This window comes from Eptatretus burgeri, chromosome 3, assembly GCF_056783735.1.
Source record: "Eptatretus burgeri isolate ZD-2024b chromosome 3, Ebu_testis_v1, whole genome shotgun sequence".
NCBI classification, from domain to species: domain Eukaryota; kingdom Metazoa; phylum Chordata; class Myxini; order Myxiniformes; family Myxinidae; genus Eptatretus; species Eptatretus burgeri.
The window spans coordinates 112,483,334-112,502,878 of record NC_140963.1 but is presented as its reverse complement, the minus strand read 5'-3'; the positions used below and the strand labels follow the sequence as shown (position 1 = coordinate 112,502,878).

The 19,545-nt window shown below is 43.2% G+C and overlaps 1 protein-coding gene and 1 long non-coding RNA gene across 9 annotated transcripts in view; both read left to right on the top strand.

Moving 5' to 3' along the window:
- The first annotated feature begins 7,475 nt into the window (after positions 1 to 7,475).
- PEX16 (peroxisomal biogenesis factor 16) overlaps positions 7,476 to 19,545 on the top strand; it is a 75,046-nt gene continuing 62,976 nt past the window's right edge. For 3 of the 8 annotated variants that reach the window (XM_085875140.1, XM_085875138.1, XM_085875135.1), the window contains exons 1-5: positions 7,564 to 7,630; positions 10,007 to 10,224; positions 11,373 to 11,571; positions 11,676 to 11,711; positions 11,788 to 11,864. In XM_085875140.1, the coding sequence (XP_085731266.1) occupies positions 10,159 to 10,224; positions 11,373 to 11,571; positions 11,676 to 11,711; positions 11,788 to 11,864 (378 nt within the window). In that variant the 5' untranslated portion in view covers positions 7,564 to 7,630; positions 10,007 to 10,158. Of the gene's footprint in view, positions 7,631 to 7,659; positions 7,817 to 10,006; positions 10,225 to 11,372; positions 11,572 to 11,675; positions 11,712 to 11,787; positions 11,865 to 19,545 lie in introns of those variants that run through there. The other 5 variants (XM_085875136.1, XM_085875141.1, XM_085875137.1 and 2 more) reach the window with 5 other exon arrangements.
- Positions 7,823 to 8,851, top strand: LOC147030750 (uncharacterized). Its single transcript, XR_015056499.1, has 2 exons — positions 7,823 to 8,041; positions 8,199 to 8,851. It is a non-coding gene; the product is annotated as an uncharacterized LOC147030750 (long non-coding RNA).

The following is a 19,545-nucleotide window of genomic DNA, read 5'->3' as shown; positions in this document are numbered from 1 at the left end:
TGATCTTGAAGGTGTGTGTGTGTATTTTGTTGTCGGTGATGTGATTGTTTCTGCGGCCGATAAAGCTCAACATGAGATTATGGGCAAACTACTTGATCGTGCCAGATCTAGAAACGTAAAATTGAATCCTCCGAAAATTGAATGGAAAGTATTGCTGGTCAGTTATATGGGACACGTCACTTGCTGAAGGACTCGGGCCTGACATGACCAAAGTACAAGCAGTTACAAACTTACCAACACCCACATTGAAAGTAGAGCTACAGCATTCCTTGGGAGATTTTTTTTACTACCTTTCCCATTTTGTGCTCAACATGTCGACGATCACGGCACCACTGCGTGACTTGCTCAAGAAGGATGTACAATGACCATGGCACCCTGAACACACCGCAGCATTCAACACCCTCGAGTAGACAATTTCTCATGCACCAGTTCTGATGTTCTTCGAGCTTTCCAAACCATCCATCATCAAAACAGACGTTTCGTCTATTGGTCGAGGAGCATGTTTGATACATCAAGGATATCTGGTTGCCTATGCCTCTCATTCTCACGATTGGTTGCAGAGGAAAACTATGCTCAGATAGAAAAGGAACTGCTCGGTGTCATTTTTGTGGTAGAAAAGTCCCACCACAACGTACATGGCGATAAGACAGAGGTGCAAACAGACCACAAGCAATCGGTGACCATTGTCCGAAACCCGCTTCACAGAGCGTCACCCAGATTACAAATTATGTTGCTTCGTTTTTGTCGTTATGACTTGGAACTCTAGTATGTGCCTGGCAAGCTACTTCACACTCCTGACACTCTCTCAAGGGCTCCTCCCGGTACCGTACCAACTGACAGTGTTTCATTCGAAGACATGCAGATGACGGTATACCAACTGATATCCCAGTTTCCAGAAAGCCAACACCAAATGGAGACTCTACCTTCCATAAACTCAAATGATAACACTCTTCAGCTTTTATCTGGATTTATCGTAAATGGATGGCCATCACACAAAGCCAATTTACCACCCAGCATCAAGCCGTACCAGGACACCAGATATGAACTGCACCTTGCTCATGGTGTGCTCTTTGCTGAGGACTGCATCTTAATCCCAACGGCGCAACGATGCAATATCCTCAGTACGATCCATGAAGGTCACTTTTGGTAAAAACAAAACAAAAAACAGAGCAAAGCCAGAGCCCGTCAAGTCATCTTCTGGCCTGGAATAAATCTGTGACATTAAGCAACATGTATCCAAATGTCCGGTGTGTGCAAAGTTTAGACGTGCCAACTATAAAGAACTGGGAAACATTTCCAATTTTTAGGGAAACATTTCCTCGTGGTAATTGGTTCGTTCTCAAAATACCAAGAGGTTCTTTGTGTCCTTGGACTTTCTGCCAAGCATCGCATTGATGCACTCAAGCCAACGTTTGTGAGGAACAACATTCCCCAAGAGCTGATAGCTGATAACATGCCATTCACAAGTGCAGAATTTAACAGATTTGTGCAAGAATGTGCATTTCACATGATGACATCAAGCCCCACATATGCTCAATCGAATGGACAGACTGAACGTGCGATACACACTGTCACACAAGGGTTCAAGAAGGCTCTGGAATCTGTTGAGGATTTCCGTTCAGCCTTGTTGAGTTACAGGAACACTCCAACATCAAGACTACCATATTCCCTCGCTCAGCTGTTGATGACTCGAAGGCTACCGACGACAAAGCGACTCTTGCAACTGCACATTCTGGCAGGTACACACCAGTATTGCCTATTGGCAGGGAGCCGGGGTTTGCAAAGAAATTTTACGACTGGAACTCCAAAGAGCTCCCACCGCTTACTCCAGGTGAAAGCATACGCATCAAGCGAGAAGGTGTCTCAGAGCCAACAGCGGTCGACCGCGACACACCATTCACCCCCACTCGTATCATGTTCTGACGCAAGAGGGCCAGGTTTACCGCCGCAACCACAAACACCTCCGGAAGACCTGTGAACCTCCTCCACTTGTCACCCCACTCCCAAAGGAGGATCAGCTGCCGAATCACTCCACAAGCACAACGATGTCACAAGATCCAGCTTAACAAGCATCCTTTGCCTGGCGGTCTAAAGCAGTCTTTTCACAAGTAGTCATGACACCCATTCCTAATTCTTTTCGGACTGTACAAAGAGGCTTTCCTCGCATCTCAATGATTATGGGATGTAACTTCAAATGTAACAACAATATCAGTTGCTGGAGATGAAACTCTCATGTGAGAGTTTGAGTTTCCTCGTTGGTGCTGTTGTGGTTGCTTTCATCACGAGTATGAAATTTTCAAGATTGAGAAGCAAGATGTTATGAGGATGGAGTTGAGGAGTAGGAGGAGGAGGTGGTGGTGGTTGTTGTTGTTTTTGCTGTTTATTTTTTAGATCCTCGTGGAGGATCTCGGTCTTACGTTGTTGTTCTTCATCTTCTTCTTGTGGACTTTTTTGTTTCACAGCCTACAGTTTTCATCGAAACTTCCTGAAACTTGGCGTATATATGTAAAAATACCCTGCGCAGACAGTGACCATCTCCGATTTTGAAAATTCCCCCCCGAGAAAAAAAGTAATGACGTCAAAATATCTCCGCAAATGGAAATCGCCTAAAAAATTATCTCCGAAACTAGGCAAGCTTCTTGAATTGTCTTTGCGGGAATCGAACAGGGCATTAGGAGAGCTGATACCCATTGATTATGATACCCATTAGGAGAGCTGATACCGGAGTGCTTTGTTGCCGGCAAAGAGTCAGGTCAGGTTCGATCTGTGACCTGCTACAGGTACCATGTAAACCTGTACTAACCTGTTCCATGGTCGGGTTGTCGGCGACTAAACCGTCTCCCCCACCAGGTTTTCTGGTGAGGAGGGTGTTTGGATATGGACACCCAGCAGGATTAAAAACAAAACCTGTCAAAGGGCGGAGGAGCTCCTTGTGAGCCAACGGCCATCCATATCTAGTGCCCAACTGTGTCTGCGGACGTCCTCCTGCAGTTGGGTTACTTCTTATTAGGAGGTTGGTGGCAGGATTTGCACTCCAGCCACCGTAAAACGCTTCATTCCGCAAAACGCAAAAACGCAAAAAAATCTGAAAACCCACTCCGTGGGAGTACCTCCTGTGCAGCTTCCCTTCGCAGGGCAGCTCACCGGATGATGGGATTGGGGCAAAGCCTTCGGGACCCCCAATCTTTGATAGGAGGGAAACCACGGGGTAACATCCCTGGGTCAGATTGCGGGAGAGTGTGTCGGAGTGGTGCTGAGGTGTCGTCCACCAGACGGCGGTCTCATGAGTTAACCTGAGGCGGTCCCTTCGGGTGGGTGCCTGGAATGTCCTATCCCTAAGAGAGGATGATCACCTGTCTCTGTTATCATCTGAGCTCAAGCGTTTGGACATCGGGATTGCAGCTCTCTCTGAGGTTCGGAGACCGGATTGCGGCGAGATAATGGTGGGTGGTTACACCTACTATTGGTCTGGTCGCTCTGATGGTTACCATACCCAAGGAGTTGCTGTAGCTGTGTCCAATAAGCTGACCCCAATGATAATTGAGGTAACACCGGTCAACGAGCGTATTATGAGATTAAGGATTCGTCACTCCTTAGGTGTCATTTCCCTGGTCTCTATTTATGCTCCGACTGAGGCGAGTGATCTTACCGTGAAGGATGCATTCTACGCCACACTCGAGTCTGTGGTTGATCAGTGCCCCAGACGAGATACACTTCTAGTCTTGGGGATTTCAATGCATCGACTGGAACTGATAGGGATGGTTATGAGGTGTGTGTTGGTCCCCATGGGTCAGGAACTATGAACCAGAATAGCACTAAGTTCCTTGACTTTGCAAGAAGTCATGGACTTAGGGTGGCTGGTTCATGGTTTCAGCGCCCGCAAGCTCATCGCTGGACTTGGTATTCCAACGCTGGCGGTGTGGCAGAGGAGATTGACCATGTCCTCATTGACGGTCGTTGGAGGATGATCCAGAACTGCAGGGTCTACCGGAGTGCTCAGTTCCTCAATACTGACCACAGGCTTGTTGTAGCAACTCTAAAGCTGCACCTTAAATCCTGGAGAATGGTACCATCCCAGCCGAGGCTGGATGTTGCCAAGCTCAGGGATTAGAGAGTAGCTGAGGAGTTTGCGAACAGGCTGAGTGGACACTTGGGGGGTCTGGGTGCTTTGGGGGGTCCTGAAGAGTTGTGGAGCACCTTCAAGACCACCGTCCTTGATGTTGCCGGTGGATGCCTTGGAGTTCACCGCAGGGCAAAGAAGAATTTTGTCTCTCAAGGGACACTGGATACCATTGACCAGAGTCGCAGGGCCAGGCTGAATGGCAGAGCTGAGCTGTTCAGGGAGCTGAGGCGTAAAACTGTACGTGCACTGAGGGTGGACAAGGAGGCCTATGTGCGAGGAATCTGTGAGGGGGTAGAGCATCACCTGTGGACAGGTGATTCTCGTCCCGCTTACAGGGGAATTCGCGCATTACGTTCATCCAAGCCCATCCCTCGGAGCACTGCAGTTCGAGCAGAGAGTGGTAGGCTCTTGACAGAGGAGTCTGAAGTGAAGGCCCGCTGGGCCGGTTACTTTGAGCGGTTGTACCAGGCTGATCCCCATGCTGTCGAGTTGGACGTCAAGGGTGTTGCAATCCCTGTTGCTGACCCTCAATCCAACTGTGGTCCACCATCGCTTGTGGAAACACGGGCTGCGGTGAACCAGTTGAAACGGGGCAAAGCTCCAGGGATCTGTGGCATCCATGCTGAACTTCTCAAGGCTAGTGGTAATGCTGCACTCGTGTCGTTGCATGCAGTTTTGTGCTCTGCCTGGAACACAGGCATCATCCCAACTGACTGGAAGAGGGGCCTTGTTGTCCCTCTCTGGAAAGGGAAGGGTGATCGCCAAGACTGCAACAACTACCGAGGGGTGACGCTGCTCTCAGTGCCGGGCAAGGTCTTTGCTCGGATAATTCTTGATAGGGTTCGCCACCATCTGCTTGAGCACCAGCGTCCAGAGCAGTCAGGCTTTACACCAAAGAGGTCAACGATTGACCGTATCCTTGCTCTTCGTGTCCTCACTGAACGCAGACGAGAGTTTCGGCAGGGGCTGCTTGCAGCCTATGTTGATCTCTGTAAAGCGTTCGATTCAGTGAATCGGGATGTCCTCTGGAGGATTCTTGGTCTTCGTGGGGTGCCACCGAAACTGATCGATCTGATGTCTGAACTCTACTCTGGTACTGAGAGTGCTGTGAAGTGTGGTGGTCCCGCCTCTGACTTATTTGCAGTTGTTACTGGAGTTCGTCAGGGATGTGTACTTGCCCCCACACTTTTCAGCACTTGTATGGACTGGATTTTTGGGAGGATGTCGGAGAGATCAAGTTGCGGTGCATCGTTTGGCAATGTCAAGATCTCGGACCTTGATTTTGCAGATGATGCAGTCATCTTTGCGGAGACTTTAGACATCCTCTTGGGGGCCCTCGAGGTGCTGAATGAGGAGTCGGAGCCATTGGGATTACGGATTTCTTGGGTCAAAACAAAGATCCAGGCTTTCGGTGACATCTTGGATGCTGCTGTCCTGTCTGTGTCTGTTTGTGGTGAGGATGTTGAGGTCGTGGATAGATTCACTTACCTTGGCAGTGATATTCATGTCTCCGCAGGTTGTGAGCCGGAGGTCAATAGACGTCTGGGTCGGGCCTGGGGAGTCATGGATTCACTGGATCATGGGGTGTGGCGCTGCCGGTACCTGTGCGGGAGGACGAAAGTCCGAGTCTTCAGGTCCTTGGTACTTCCAGTCTTGCTCTATGGGTGCGAGACTTGGACTTTGACCAAGGATCTGAGACGGAGACTTAATTCCTTTGGTACCAGATCTCTTCGGAGAATCCTTGGCTATCGCTGGTCGGATTTTGTGTCCAACGAGCGGTAGCTGAGAGAGACTCGGATGAGATTTGTTACCTGCATAGTCCGTGAGCGTCAGCTGCGGCTGTATGGACATGTGGCTCGTTTTCCTGACGCTGATCCTGCTCACCAGATTCTCTCAGCGAGGGAGTCTCATGAGTGGAGGAGGCCAGTGGGCCGACCACGTGCCTCATGGTTGCAGCAGGTTGACCATCATCTCAAGGAGATGGGGATGGGCCTGGCATCTGCCTGGGGGATGGCCAGACGGAGGCCCCTGGAGTACCGGCGGAAAGTGGACGCAGCGACGCGCTGTTCTGGCACATGCTCCCATACCTGACCTGATTAGGAGAAATGAATTACCGCACATATGATACATCACTATGACGTCATATCAATTTTTATGACGTCATTTCTATTTTTTGACATTTTTTGTTTCACAACCCAGAGTTTTCATCGGATCTTTGTGAAACTTGCCATGTATATGCAGAAAGCCCACACGCAGGCAGTAATCATCTCCGATTTTGGAAATTATTCCGAGAAAAAAAGTTGACGTCATAATATCGCCGCTAATGGAAATCGCCAATACCATTATCTCCGAAACTAGGCAAGCTTTTTGAATTCTGTTTGCGGGAATCGAACAGGGCATTAGCACAGATCATTTATCACAAAGCTGATGCATCACAATGACGTCATATTCGTTTTTATGACGTCATCATTAAGAGGACGAGGATCTTAGCTCATTTGAGCTTGTTTTTTTTTTAACGTGGTATTCTTGTAATGGTTGGTTTCCTGCTCTACGCAATCAAAGCTCTTCCAGTTGAAGCCTTCGTGGTGTTACTACACACCTTACACACCTCGTGACAGGATACCCTTGTCATAGGGCAACATTTCTCATATCAGAAATCACGACCCAGTGGCGGCTCATGAAACCGAAATGAACAACAACCTGGCGAGAGAGTGGAGAGAGTCCATGAGTCCGTGCACACTAAATACCCCGAGGCAGTTGTAAATGGAGTACGAGTACGAGTGCAGGTGCGGGGTTTGGCGTCTCTCTCTCTCTCCTCCCTTCCTCCCCGTTGGTGCTCCCAGCCAATGGGGCGACGCGCTCTTGGACACGTGACTTGGGACCAGCGGAAGCCGCCACTCGTGAACGATTCACAGAAAGCACGGCTTCGTGCAGAGAAAAAAGTGCCGGAAAGGATGTTTCGCTTGGAGTACTGCACAGATGATTTGTCTCGATTGTATTTTAAAATCCTGTTAAAAAAAAAAATATATATATATTTTTCGGGTTTTCGCGCCGAACGCGAGGACACGAATTATATTTTATTTTCAATGTGATTTTTCGATTGCTTCCAGGCGTTTCTTTCGGTGGTTAGTCACACTGAGGTATTGTTTTTGTTTTATGTATCCGTTATTTCCTTTATTCCTTTCTTTTCATCTCCAGCTCCGCTCTTGGATTATAGGCGGTGTATGAAACTAAGAACCTGGAGTGTATCGCGTTAGTGCAGTATATAAATAATATCGACATGTACTTTCTCCTGCTGCTGCTGTTTCCGTTTTGGATCCTGTTTTTTTTTTTTTTTTCCTAATAGATTTACACTGGAATTCCAAAACAAATACAAGACACGAAACATGAAAACAATAATACATAATAATTTTCCCGATTCACGCTGAATCTTGAGAAACATGAAACTCGCTGCAAGAAACTGCGATTCGGTGCGAAGTCTGTCCAGTCCGAAGGCAACCCCTGATTGTACGTTTCGTGTTTGTTTTATCGGCGGATGGTTGGGGGAGGGGGGACGCTGGGAGAATCTTCATCAAGGGACTGATTCCGATAAGTTGTTGACTTTAGTATCCGTCGGGGAACCTTGGAAGGATCATATGTTGGAGTGAACCAGAAACGGCTGGAACATGTGAAATGGGGGAAGCGGCCTTGGCGGTATCCATATGATGCTTGTTATGCCTCCGCACCAAGGGTGCCTGAGGCGTTGTGTTTCCGGGTCGTCCGTCCGTCCGTCCGTCCGTCCGTCCGTAGTTTCGTTTACGCGATATAACTCAAGAAGCAAATTGTAGAATTTCATCAAACTTGGTAAAAAGGTAAAGTAAGAGGGGGAAATTAAGTGGTTAGATTTCGGGCCAGATGTGATAAGGGTCAAAGGTCAAGGTCAAGGTCAAACTCTGAAATTTTACTGTTTACGCCCTAACTCGAGAAATATTGGACAGAATTTCATCAAACTTGGTACAACGGTAAAGTAAGAGGTGGCAATTAAGTGGTTAGATTTTGGGCCAGATGTGATAAGGGTCGAAGGTCAAAGGTCAAGGTCAAACTCTGAAATTTTACTGTTTACGCCCTAACTCGAGAAATATTGGACAGAATTTCATCAAACTTGGTACAACGGTAAAGTAAGACGGGGCAATTAACTGATTAGATTTTGGACCAGATATGATTAAAGGTCAAGGGTCAAATATGTCAATACTCAAGTGTTTGTGCGGGAGAGCGGAGGCATACCCGTCGACTGCGTGCAGTCGAATTACTCTAGTTTTATTATTATTATCATTGAGGTCGGAGTTATTTTTGTTGTGTTGTCGAACTCGGTGGTGTTATGGTTGGAGCGTCTCGTCTTGAGATTGCGTGGTCGGGTTCTAGCCTCAGGTGAGCCGTACTGAACACTTGAAGGTACTGTACGTGCTGCTTCCTCGCTTGACGCTCAGCAGTCGGAAGGCCAGAGCATGAACAAGCAAGATCGGCACATCCATACCTTCTCCGCCAGGATGAACAGTTTACTGAGAGGCTGGATCCGGATTCGGACCGAAACCAAAATCAAATCGACTTGTTCTTGTCACCTGATCAACTAATCTACCAAGTTTTGTCATAACTCGTCCACAACTTTTTGAAATATCATGTTGTGAATAGTTTTTGGTCCCATCTCTCAATGGTGAAGAATCACTTAAAAAAATTTTTTTTTTTTTTAAATCACATTCAGACCGAAATCGAATCAATTCGTCCTTGTCACACACCCAACCTGTCTGCCAAGTTTCGTCCGAATCCATCCACAACTGTTTGAGATATCCTGCACACAGCTAAACAGACAGACAGGAGTGAAAATAACCTTCGTCCACCTTTGGTGGTGGAGGTAACGACCATAGGTTGGCAATCATAGTGCAGGCTTTCATGCCTCTTGGCCTCCTGCGTTGAAGTTGAGCTTGAAAATGACTTGTAAGAGGCTCAGGAAACCCAGACCACTGTGCGATGGAGCAGATATCCGCATGGGTTCGATTTCCCAACCAACAAACTATGCTGACAAGGGTTTTTGTTGTGTGCAGACCACTATGCTCAGGGGGATTGGTATTTAAAGTCGTCCGTCCCTCTGTTGTACAATTGTTAGGAATATATAGTGTAGATGCCGATGTAATTCCGTGGGCACCAGATGATAATTTTCGGCACCATATATTTTTTTCATTCTTATGGATTCTGTCAGTCAGAAAAATCATGGTGCCAATTTTTTTGAGCATTTCAAGTATTATTTTCAAGCCGATACATGAACTACCCCTGAATCGCACTTTTTTTCAATGATAACAATTTACCAACTTTTTTTGTTTCTGGTTTAAATCTGGGCATGTAATATTGCAAACTGAGCAGAATTCAGCCCAGAATATGATAATAATATCAATAATGACATTGAACATAATCATAGTAGTGGGGAAACTTAGCATAACAATTGTGCATTTTGTGAGGAAAGCACCAAATTTTGCACACTAGTAGCCTATCATATTATGAACAGATTTGGATATTGGGCCATCTCAAATTCAGCCGCTGATGGCTGTGGCAGCCATTTTCCACTGCCATCAAAAATTTTGAGATGGCCCAATATCCAAATCTGTTCATAATATGATAGGCTACTCGTGTGCAAAATTTGGTGCTTTCCTCACAAAATGCACAATTGTTGTGCTATATTTAGCTAAGTTGCCCCACTATAGTGACATCTGAATTTTTGTTAATTTCAGATGCTGTGCAGCCTATATTAAATCAATTACTGCAACGTCACCAAGATAATTGATTTTTCGAAACATTATGACATGCTACAATTCTACATACAATGTATGTTGATTTTTTTTTTTTGCCTTTCAGGTCAGCTATGATTATAGCAGAAGTGGTCAAGGGTCCAGACTAAAAGACTGATGGTAGTCGATGTAGTTATAGATTAACCTCCAAGCTTTGTGGGTGAAGGAACTTATGTCGAGTGTACATTGAAATAAACTGTTCTCAAGTTATCGTTATGGATGAATCATCCCCAAGTCCTTCCAGTTCCAGCACAAAAGCATCAAGTTGCACTACATCTTTGGCAGGTTTGAGTATATGCTGCATTTGCAAAGCATCTGGAAAACTCGTAAAACACCCAAGACCAGAATCATATCAGCTGTTTATCCAGAGTGTGAATACCCGGTCGCTCTATGGGGATAATGAGTACATATTCATCCAAGAAGATCTTGGTGATGTGACGGCAAATGGACTATCACAGAAAGGTGTCACATGGCATCGAGAATGCTATAAAATTGCAGTGCACAAAATCCATATTGAGCGGCTGAAAAACAGATATGAAGCTGCACTGGAAGCAGGCGAAGTACCAAAACCAACGAAAGTTGGACGACCAGAAAGGACGAACCTCAAAACACAACCAGCATCACATGAGAACCCATCATCCAGACCTTTAATTTGATATGCTACATCCTTTACTTTAAAACAATATTTGAAACTGGTAGTTGCAACCGAAACAGCGATAATGGTATTTTAGGGAGCCACATTAAAAGCCACCAAAATGTACCCAAAGTGCAAAAAAAAAAATTGGCACCATGATTTTTCTGATTCTCAATGCATCTGTCTGCAATAAAATCCATGGTGCAAAAAATTATCATCCAGTGCCCACGGTATTAGAGTTTCATACATAAGCTTCTGCACTAACAAAGGAAATTTTTGAGCTGAAAGACACCTTTGCAAAACGTTTTTTCTTGTTTTTTGGTCTTTAATTATCCTATATGCCTGGTGTTGGCTTAATGGTTAAGGTAGTGGGCTTGGGATCCCAGGGTCCTGAGTTCAAATCCCGCTCAGCTGTTGAATTAACACCAGGTGGGGTTGACTCTGCCTGTCATCCTTCCGAGGTCGGCAAAATGAGTGCCAGCATGCTGGTATACTGTGTCGGAGTGGCGACCCGTCCAGGATTGTTCCCAATAGCCAAGGAGACTGCTTCGGCGGCACCAACGCTCTGCACAGAGTATGGTCCTAATGGATGGATGGAATTATCCTATATATATATATATATATATATATATATATATATATATATATATATATATATATATATATATATATATATATATATATATATATATATATATATATATATATAATCTACTTATCATTTTCATTGTATTGCAGTTGTTTCAGTTGTATGAAGTTATTGACAATTGTATAATCCTGAGAATTATGCAATATATAGACACCGGCAGGTAAAGCAGCTAAGCAAAAGATGGAGTCTGCATCGGGTATGGAAGTGGGACCACAATCATCGTTGAAACTAGATCCTTGGGGGCTGGTCTCTCGCTTTGGCGAGTCCTATCGTCAACGCCTGATCAAAGACCCAGGATTGGCCACTCGCCTTGAAGGGGCTTGCAGGACGATTTCCTACGTAATTGCTGGTGGGACATCTTTTGTATCTGACTATTCATCTCTTTACATCATCATTGCCGTTGTTATGATTACAAATTCCATAATGATGGTGATGTTGAATCCTCACTTTTAGGTCGTTTCCAAGCCTCGAATGAGCTTTCTGAACTCGGTGAGTTTGTGAGCGTGAGATTTTCTTTTGGTTATGCTGTTGGTTCTTGGTTTAACACCACCTTGTGCTTTTGCAGCTTATTCTGTTTCAAATCTTCTGGTCCTCATCCACGATGGGATCCTCCATAAGCCATCCCAGTACCAAACTGCTCAGGTGATTAGTTTGCTCATTTTGTCATTTTATTGGCATTGATAGTAGAATTATTTTCTTTTTTTTAATCTTCTGTAGAAGTGTAGGCTTCTGAAAAGGCAAAATTTGTTTGGGTTGCTCTTTTTTTTTTTTTTTTTTTTTTCTCTCTCTCTCTCTCTCTCTCTCTCTCTCTCTCTCTCTCTCTCTCTCTCTCTCTCTCTCTCTCTCTCTCTCTCTCTCTCTCTCTCTCTCTCTCTCTCTCTCTCTCTCTCTCTCTCTCTCTCTCTCTCTCTCTCTCTCTCTCTCTCTCTCTCTCTCTCTCTCTCTCTCTCTCTCTCTCTCTCTCTCTCTCTCTCTCTCTCTCTCTCTCTCTCTCTCTCTCTCTCTCTCTCTCTCTCTCTCTCTCTCTCTCTCTCTCTCTCTCTCTCTCTCTCTCTCTCTCTCTCTCTCTGTGTCTCTCTCTCTGTGTCTCTCTCTCTGTGTCTCTCTCTCTCTCTCTCTCTGTCTCTCTCTCTGTCTCTGTCTCTGTCTCTGTCTCTGTGTTTCTCTTTCTGTGTCTCTGTCTCTCTCTCTCTCTCTGTCTGTGTGTCTGTCTGTCTGTCTCTCTCTCTCTCTCTCTCTCTCTCTCTCTCTCTCTCTCTCTCTCTCTCTCTCTCTCTCTCTCTCTCTCTCTCTCTCTCTCTCTCTCTCTCTCTCTCTCTCTCTCTCTCCCTCCCCATTTGCAGGAATGAGGCTCATGGAAGAGCATGGTAGAACTGACAGTGGGACAAACATCAAGGGAATGAACGAACAGGAAAAGAGAGGGGGGAGGAGAGGAAACACTAAAAAGTGCAAGTAAGATGGTTGTGTTTGGAGAGGTTAATGGGGGTAATAAAGATCATGGGTCAGAATTGGATATGTCGAGAGATGGCGATGCACTCACTGCTTGCTGGAAGCTCTGGAAGCTCTGGAAGGAAGAGTGAGATGGAACAGCCTCAAGAAGGTGATTCCATCGATAGATCACAATTGGTTTGAAGTGGCATGGTTTAAATCCCAAATTATTTCCTGTTATTCATTTTTTTGTAAATCCTACTTTTGCCTTCAAGATACTGAATGCAGGACTTGGAAGTGGAGGTTGTGGGGAAGATGGAAGGAAACGGAAAGGATGGAATGGCATAAATAAGGCAGGAACTTCATTTGAGAGACATTTACATGCAAAGCTTTGAAGCAAAGTGTGCGTCGTTAAGGAGAGGAAGAAGCCGAATGAGAGAGAAAAAAGACTTTCTTGGAGTAAACCATAAGCCATTCCAGAAACTGAAACGGGTCCGCAACGACGGTCTGCTAAAACATTTAAAATGACCCGACCATGGTTATTGCATTTCCCCCTCTGTGGTTCTCGTATTCGTTATGAATATGGATCCTCCCAATGACGACCTATTCCTTTCATGAAAAGTTCTACATGTACCAGCTCTTCTGTGCTTGTTGGGCATTGTAAAAATGGCTGCTTGAAGTGTTTTCCTCTTTTTTTTCATTAATTAGTAACCTAAACGGACCTCTCATCTTCAGCCAAGAGCATACTCCCTCCTCCCCCCCCCCCCACCAATTTCATCAAATTTTTTCATCTCTACTTTTCCCTCCACCCTCCTTCTATCCCTCTCAACTATACCCCGTTTCATGTCTTAAAATATATAAAAAATACCTTTTCCCTCACATGATACCCCACGTTAACTCGGCCTGTCATCCTTCCGAGGTCGGCAAAATGAGTGCCAGCATGTTGGTATTTGGTATACGGTGTCGGAGTGGTGACCCGTCCAGGATTGTGCCCAATAGCCAAGGAGACGGCTTTGGCCGCACCAACGCTCTGCACAGAGTATGGTCCCAATGGATGGATGGAAACCCCATGTAACCATGTGTCTTCCTCCTTATTTTCCGATCTACCATCTTCTACTTTTGCGGACCCACATTTACCAAACACCTACATTATTTTTCTTCAACTTTTTCTTTTCCTAATCTTGTCTAATCTTTCTGAAAAAAAACAAATAAATGGTCTCTTAATGTGTTCCAACTTCCTCTTTCACACATGTGGTTCTCGATATTGTATCATAATTCACTACTCTTCTTCTATTTATTTCCTCTTCGAAAGGCTGCTTTCAATTCGAACTTTCCTTTACCCCGTGACTAAAATGTCCCACTGTTACAATGTTTCTTTTCTTCGTTCTCTTGATTCTCCTTTATTGCATCCCTCATGTAATGTCTTTAATCGCATCTCTGCCTTAAAAAAATTTAAATCCCAGTTTGCAGTACATGTTCATGCTCCATCACTCATCCTTTTTTTTCCAACTTCAGTGCTAATTCACCCCACCTTATGTCTACCTCTTCTGAACCCCTCACCTGTTATCCCCTCTCCTCATCCCTCCCATCTTGCCCCTCATTCTACCTCCGCTCTTGGCACCTCTTCACTGTCTGTTTCACTGTTATCCCAAAGTGTGTGGCTTTTCTAACATCTGTAGGCTTCATTCTCACCTAACAGATATCTCACTCTCTCAATCAGTACACTCATCATCACCACAAACATGCTTTTTCTTTCCTCTCATCACACTTCCCCCTCTTCTCAACCCCTCAAATATTGTACCTCTCCCTGCCCTCTCCCTTCTTCATCTGACCCCCACATAGTCTCATTCTTCACCTCTCCCATCGCCTTGCTGCACCTTGGCTGTGCCTGCTCTCATCTTCTCTCTTCCCTCTCAAAACAACCATCACACTTTTCCACCTCCAAGCTTCCCTCTCACCTTTCTCAAAAACTCCCCCTCACCCTTCTCCCTCAACTCTCCCCTCTCACCCTTTTCCCTCCAATTTCCCCCCTCACTCCCCCTTCCCAATGTTGTCCCCCCTCACATTCACAAAGCTTCCTCCTTCCCCGGCCCTCTCTCTCTCTTCCATCTCATCACGCCACCTCCTCCAATCTTCAACTTCCCTCTCCCTTTATTATTCCCCACTGACTTATTATTCCTCACTGTACCTCAACCCATCACCACCGAGCCTTTTCTCCTCCTCCTCCGGCCCAATCCTCGAGCTCTTCTGCAATCCCCCACACTCTTTCAACAACTCTCCACCCCCCCTCGTCCTTCGACCTGCACTCCCCCCTCCCCTTCCCTGCACCCAAAACCTCCTCCCCTCCCTCTTCCTTAACAGTGTGGACCTCAAACATCCGGGGCCTTCACTCAAACCTAACAGATATTTCCATACAGGTTGCCAATGACAAACCAAACATAATCTGCTTAACAGAAACTTTCCTCCTTGAAGATGTCTCTGACTCCCTCGTATCTCTCCTTGGTAACTCCCTCCTCCAGTATGACAGACCTGAGCCTCATCCTGGTGGAGGTGTTGCTCTCTTCATCAAAGACTCTATTCCTCACTCACCATGCACTGCCCTCACTCCCCCACACCTCCAGGAATATCTCTGGTTACGGCTTCCCTCCACTCCCACCTCATGTTTATTTGTGTGCTGTACCATCCACCAAACAGTGATGGATCCATTTACATCCCGCTCTCCGAAAACATGGGCTAACTTCTATCCTCTCATCCCAACTTCTATCCTTTCATCCCATCTCTCTCTTCCTCACATGTGGTGACTTCAATTGTTATCATGCCAGTTGGCTAGGTGTGGGTACTTCTCTCACCTGCCACGGCACTTCAGCAAAAGACTTCTGCTACTCATTGGGACTGACACAATCTGTCAACTTCCCGAACCGGATCTCAACCAATCTCTTCTCCATCGCTTCTGGATCTGATTTTGACCAATTTCCCTGAAAATATCTGTTCTACCCCCGCTCCAATCGGTTAATCTAACCACATCCTTGTCAAAGTGGACATCTCTCTGGCTGTTATCAGAGAACCACCTCAGGGCCGTCGAGTCTGGCATTTCACTCGGGCCGACTAGCAGGGTCTCCAAGCAGCCATCAAACTTATAGACTGGTCTTACATCGCTACTTTCTCCAACATCAACTCATCCTGGGAATTCTTTCAAAGAAACTTGCTCTCCCTCATGCACAGGTTTATCCCCTCTCCTCTTCAGTTGTCCTACCCGACCTCCTGCCCATGGTTCACTGAAGCTTGTTGCGAGGCAGTTGTCCAGAAACAACTTCCTTTGCCTCATGGATGCGGTTGCAAACGTCAATCATCGCCGAACTCTGCTCCAGCCAATGGGAGCTTGAGGTGAAAATGATGAGCCGACAAATGGGCGTTCAGATTAACCATGACGTCATTACGGTTGAACCAATCAGTGTCTACCTTAGTGAGACCTGCGTATAAAGCACGCACCTTCACTTTCTCCTTCACTTGCTGCGATTTTTACCCTGAAGAGTGCAGCACGAAAAGCTTCGGTCACTATTATGTTGTGTTTGTTTGTATCTATATTAAAGTTCTGTAGTACCAAACATCTGTGTATATGTATGTATATGTATATCTTCTTCTTCTTTCGGCTGCTCCCGTTAGGGGTCGCCACTGCGGATCATCCGTTATGATCCGCATACTGATTTGGCACAGGTTTTACGCCGGATGCCCTTCCTGACGCAACCCTGGTCGCCTCTTATGACACAGGGATAAGGATTGGGTTTCGCCATGATTCTGGGCTGCCCTACACCCTCTCATAGCACGGCCCGGCACAGAGCTCCCGTCCTCAGGCGATCCTCCACCCAAACCTCCGAGTCGCCGGATTACAGGCGCACGCCACTACGCCCGGTTATGTATGTATATGTGTATGTATATATATATATATATATATATATATATATATATATATATATATATATATATATATATATATATATATATATATATATATGTATATGTGTATATATATATATATGTGTGTATATATATATATATATATATACATATACATATATATATATATATATACATATACATATATATATATATATACATATACATATATATATATATATATATATACATATACATATATATATATATATATATATATACATATACATATATATATATACATATACATATATATATATATATATATATATATATATATATATATATATATACATATACATATATATATATATACATATACATATATATATATATATATATATATATATATATATATATATATATATATATATATATATATATATATATATATATATATATATATGTAGTTGATTAATGGGGTTTCTGAGACATCCATGCAAATGAATGGGGAAAACTTTGAATTGAACCCTGAAAACCCCTAAACAGGAGGCTGATTCCTCCCATCCAAATGTATAGGGAGAACTCTCTGACTCGAGACCCATCAGGACAAAAAGAGGAGAATGATTTTCTATCATACAAGCTCATGTTAAATTGAGACTGTCTCAGGACCCAAAAAACCTCATACAAATGCATAGGGAGAACTCTCTGACTCGAGACCCATCAAAACAAAAAGAGGAGAATTATTTTCTATCATACAAGCTCATGTTAAAATGAGACTGTCTCAGGGCCCAAAAAAAAGTCATACAAATGTATACGGAGAACTCTCTATCTCAAGGCTCATTCAGTTAAAACAGGAGAAAGATTTTCTCTCCCTCCTCTGACTCTTAGTCCATGGGGTCAAAAGAAGAGATCGATCTCTCCCCCATTATTACTTTCTGATTTACTTTTATATTATCATTCCATAAAAAGAGTGATCAACGAATATTTGTTCATGTTCTATTCGATGTAATAAATTAATTTTCCTATTACATTCATCACCATCGAGTATGTTCACAAATATTATTTTCGAACTTCGTTCTTGGTTTATATGTCTTTGTTGAGCAGAAATAAAATGATAAACTTCTCTTAATGCTCTTGTTTGACTACCTCCTCAACCACATATCATTTTGAGATTATAGTAAATTGTTTTTCCATTGCTTAATTGATAACCATCAAAGTTTTCAGTCCATTCAAGGACATTTATTTTTTTTCTTTACATCCTCAAACTTATTTGTAATTAAATTTATCCGCTTATTTGTTTTATCTACTTTTACCCCGGTTATTTCTTCAATAAGACTTATTTGGTATTTCTCACATTCTTTATGTTTCCCATTTAAATACCAAGGTTGATTACATCTCCACTCTTTGGTTTGGTTATTGCTTGGTTCGATCATTTATAAATCATTAAAAGACGGTAGTAGTTCCTCAGCACTTATACTTATCACCATAAGGGAGACTATTAATTCCATTCTCTAAAATATATATTTTATCATCAAAAGCTCCTAATGCTTTCTTATTTATTTCTTCTGTATATAATTGATGTTTATAACTACTTATTTTATTCATTTTTCTATACTCTTCCTTCTTTAAGATTAAACAGTTGTAATAATGTTTAAAGTTCATTGTTTCATTTTTTTTTTTTCTTTATTCCCTTTTTTTTGACACCTTTCAATATTATTGTCAAAATATGTAAAAGCATAAGCCTTTGATCTCAATCTTATAAATTCACTCATAACCTTCCCACCCAATTCATCTTTAAACTTACCAATAACCTTTTCGTTATTTGATGAAAACAATATACTATTTTTCTTTTAATTACTTGTATCATACATATCAATATTATCAATCATATCCCCATCTACATCACTTGTTTTAATTTCTAATATAAAACTATCTGTATCCATTTATAACAATGACACATTATCCTTTAGTGGGGCAACTTAGTTATATTTAGCATAACAATTGTGCAATTTGTGAGGAAAGCACCAAATTTGGCACACAAGTAGCCGATCATATTATGAACAGATTTGGATTTTGGGCCATCTCAAATTTATGATGGCAGTGGAAAATGGCTGAATTTGATCAGCGGCTGAATCAGCATCAGCGGCTGAATTTGAGATGGCCCAATATCCAAATCTGTTCATAATATGATAGGCTACAAGTGTGCCAAATTTGGTGCTTTCCTCACAAAATGCACAATCGTTATGCTAAGTTGCCCCACTACTTGTACTTTCATTTTAAATGATTATAGTAATAGTGATACATAAACAACTTTGACAAATCAATAATTGATGTTCCGATATAAATAGGTTTATCCATTTCAATACTTTCTTTTTTTCAAATGAATAGCACAAAAGTTCTCTGAAAATACCTCCATCCGTTCAAAACTTGGTTTGTTAATTATCTTTGAAGCCTGTTTCCAAGATGTAGCAAGTCTGATGTTTTCTCGATTCCTAACATTTTCCATAGTCTTTCCAAACACAGCATTATTCATTAATTTATAAAAGTCCTCAAAATCTGTTTCTGCGTTTTTTCTATTTTTTGTATTAAAATCAATATAGCACTTCAACCACGGACTTTGGTTAAATTTCAAAATCCTATGAATTTTCCTCACTCTCAACCCAGCAGATAAATATTGTCTCAATTTCCTTTGATGAAAAACATAACTTTCTTTATCATTTAATGTAGTAAGTAGTTTTTCTGAAGATTTACCCTTTATATTAAATGACTGTTGGTAATCACTTAACCATTCTTTTCTTGGATTTTCTTTATCAGAGGCATAGTTCTTCATGAAGTTCTTCAGGGTACTTTATGAGGTTCTTGGACTATGAAGTTCTTCAGGGTATTTTAAATCAACCTCAAAATAATATCCAACTTCAGCCTCATCCAATTCTTTTTGAGAGGAGATAACAATACCAAGTAAAACTTTTTCATAATGTTTTTCTTTAACCCATTTAAG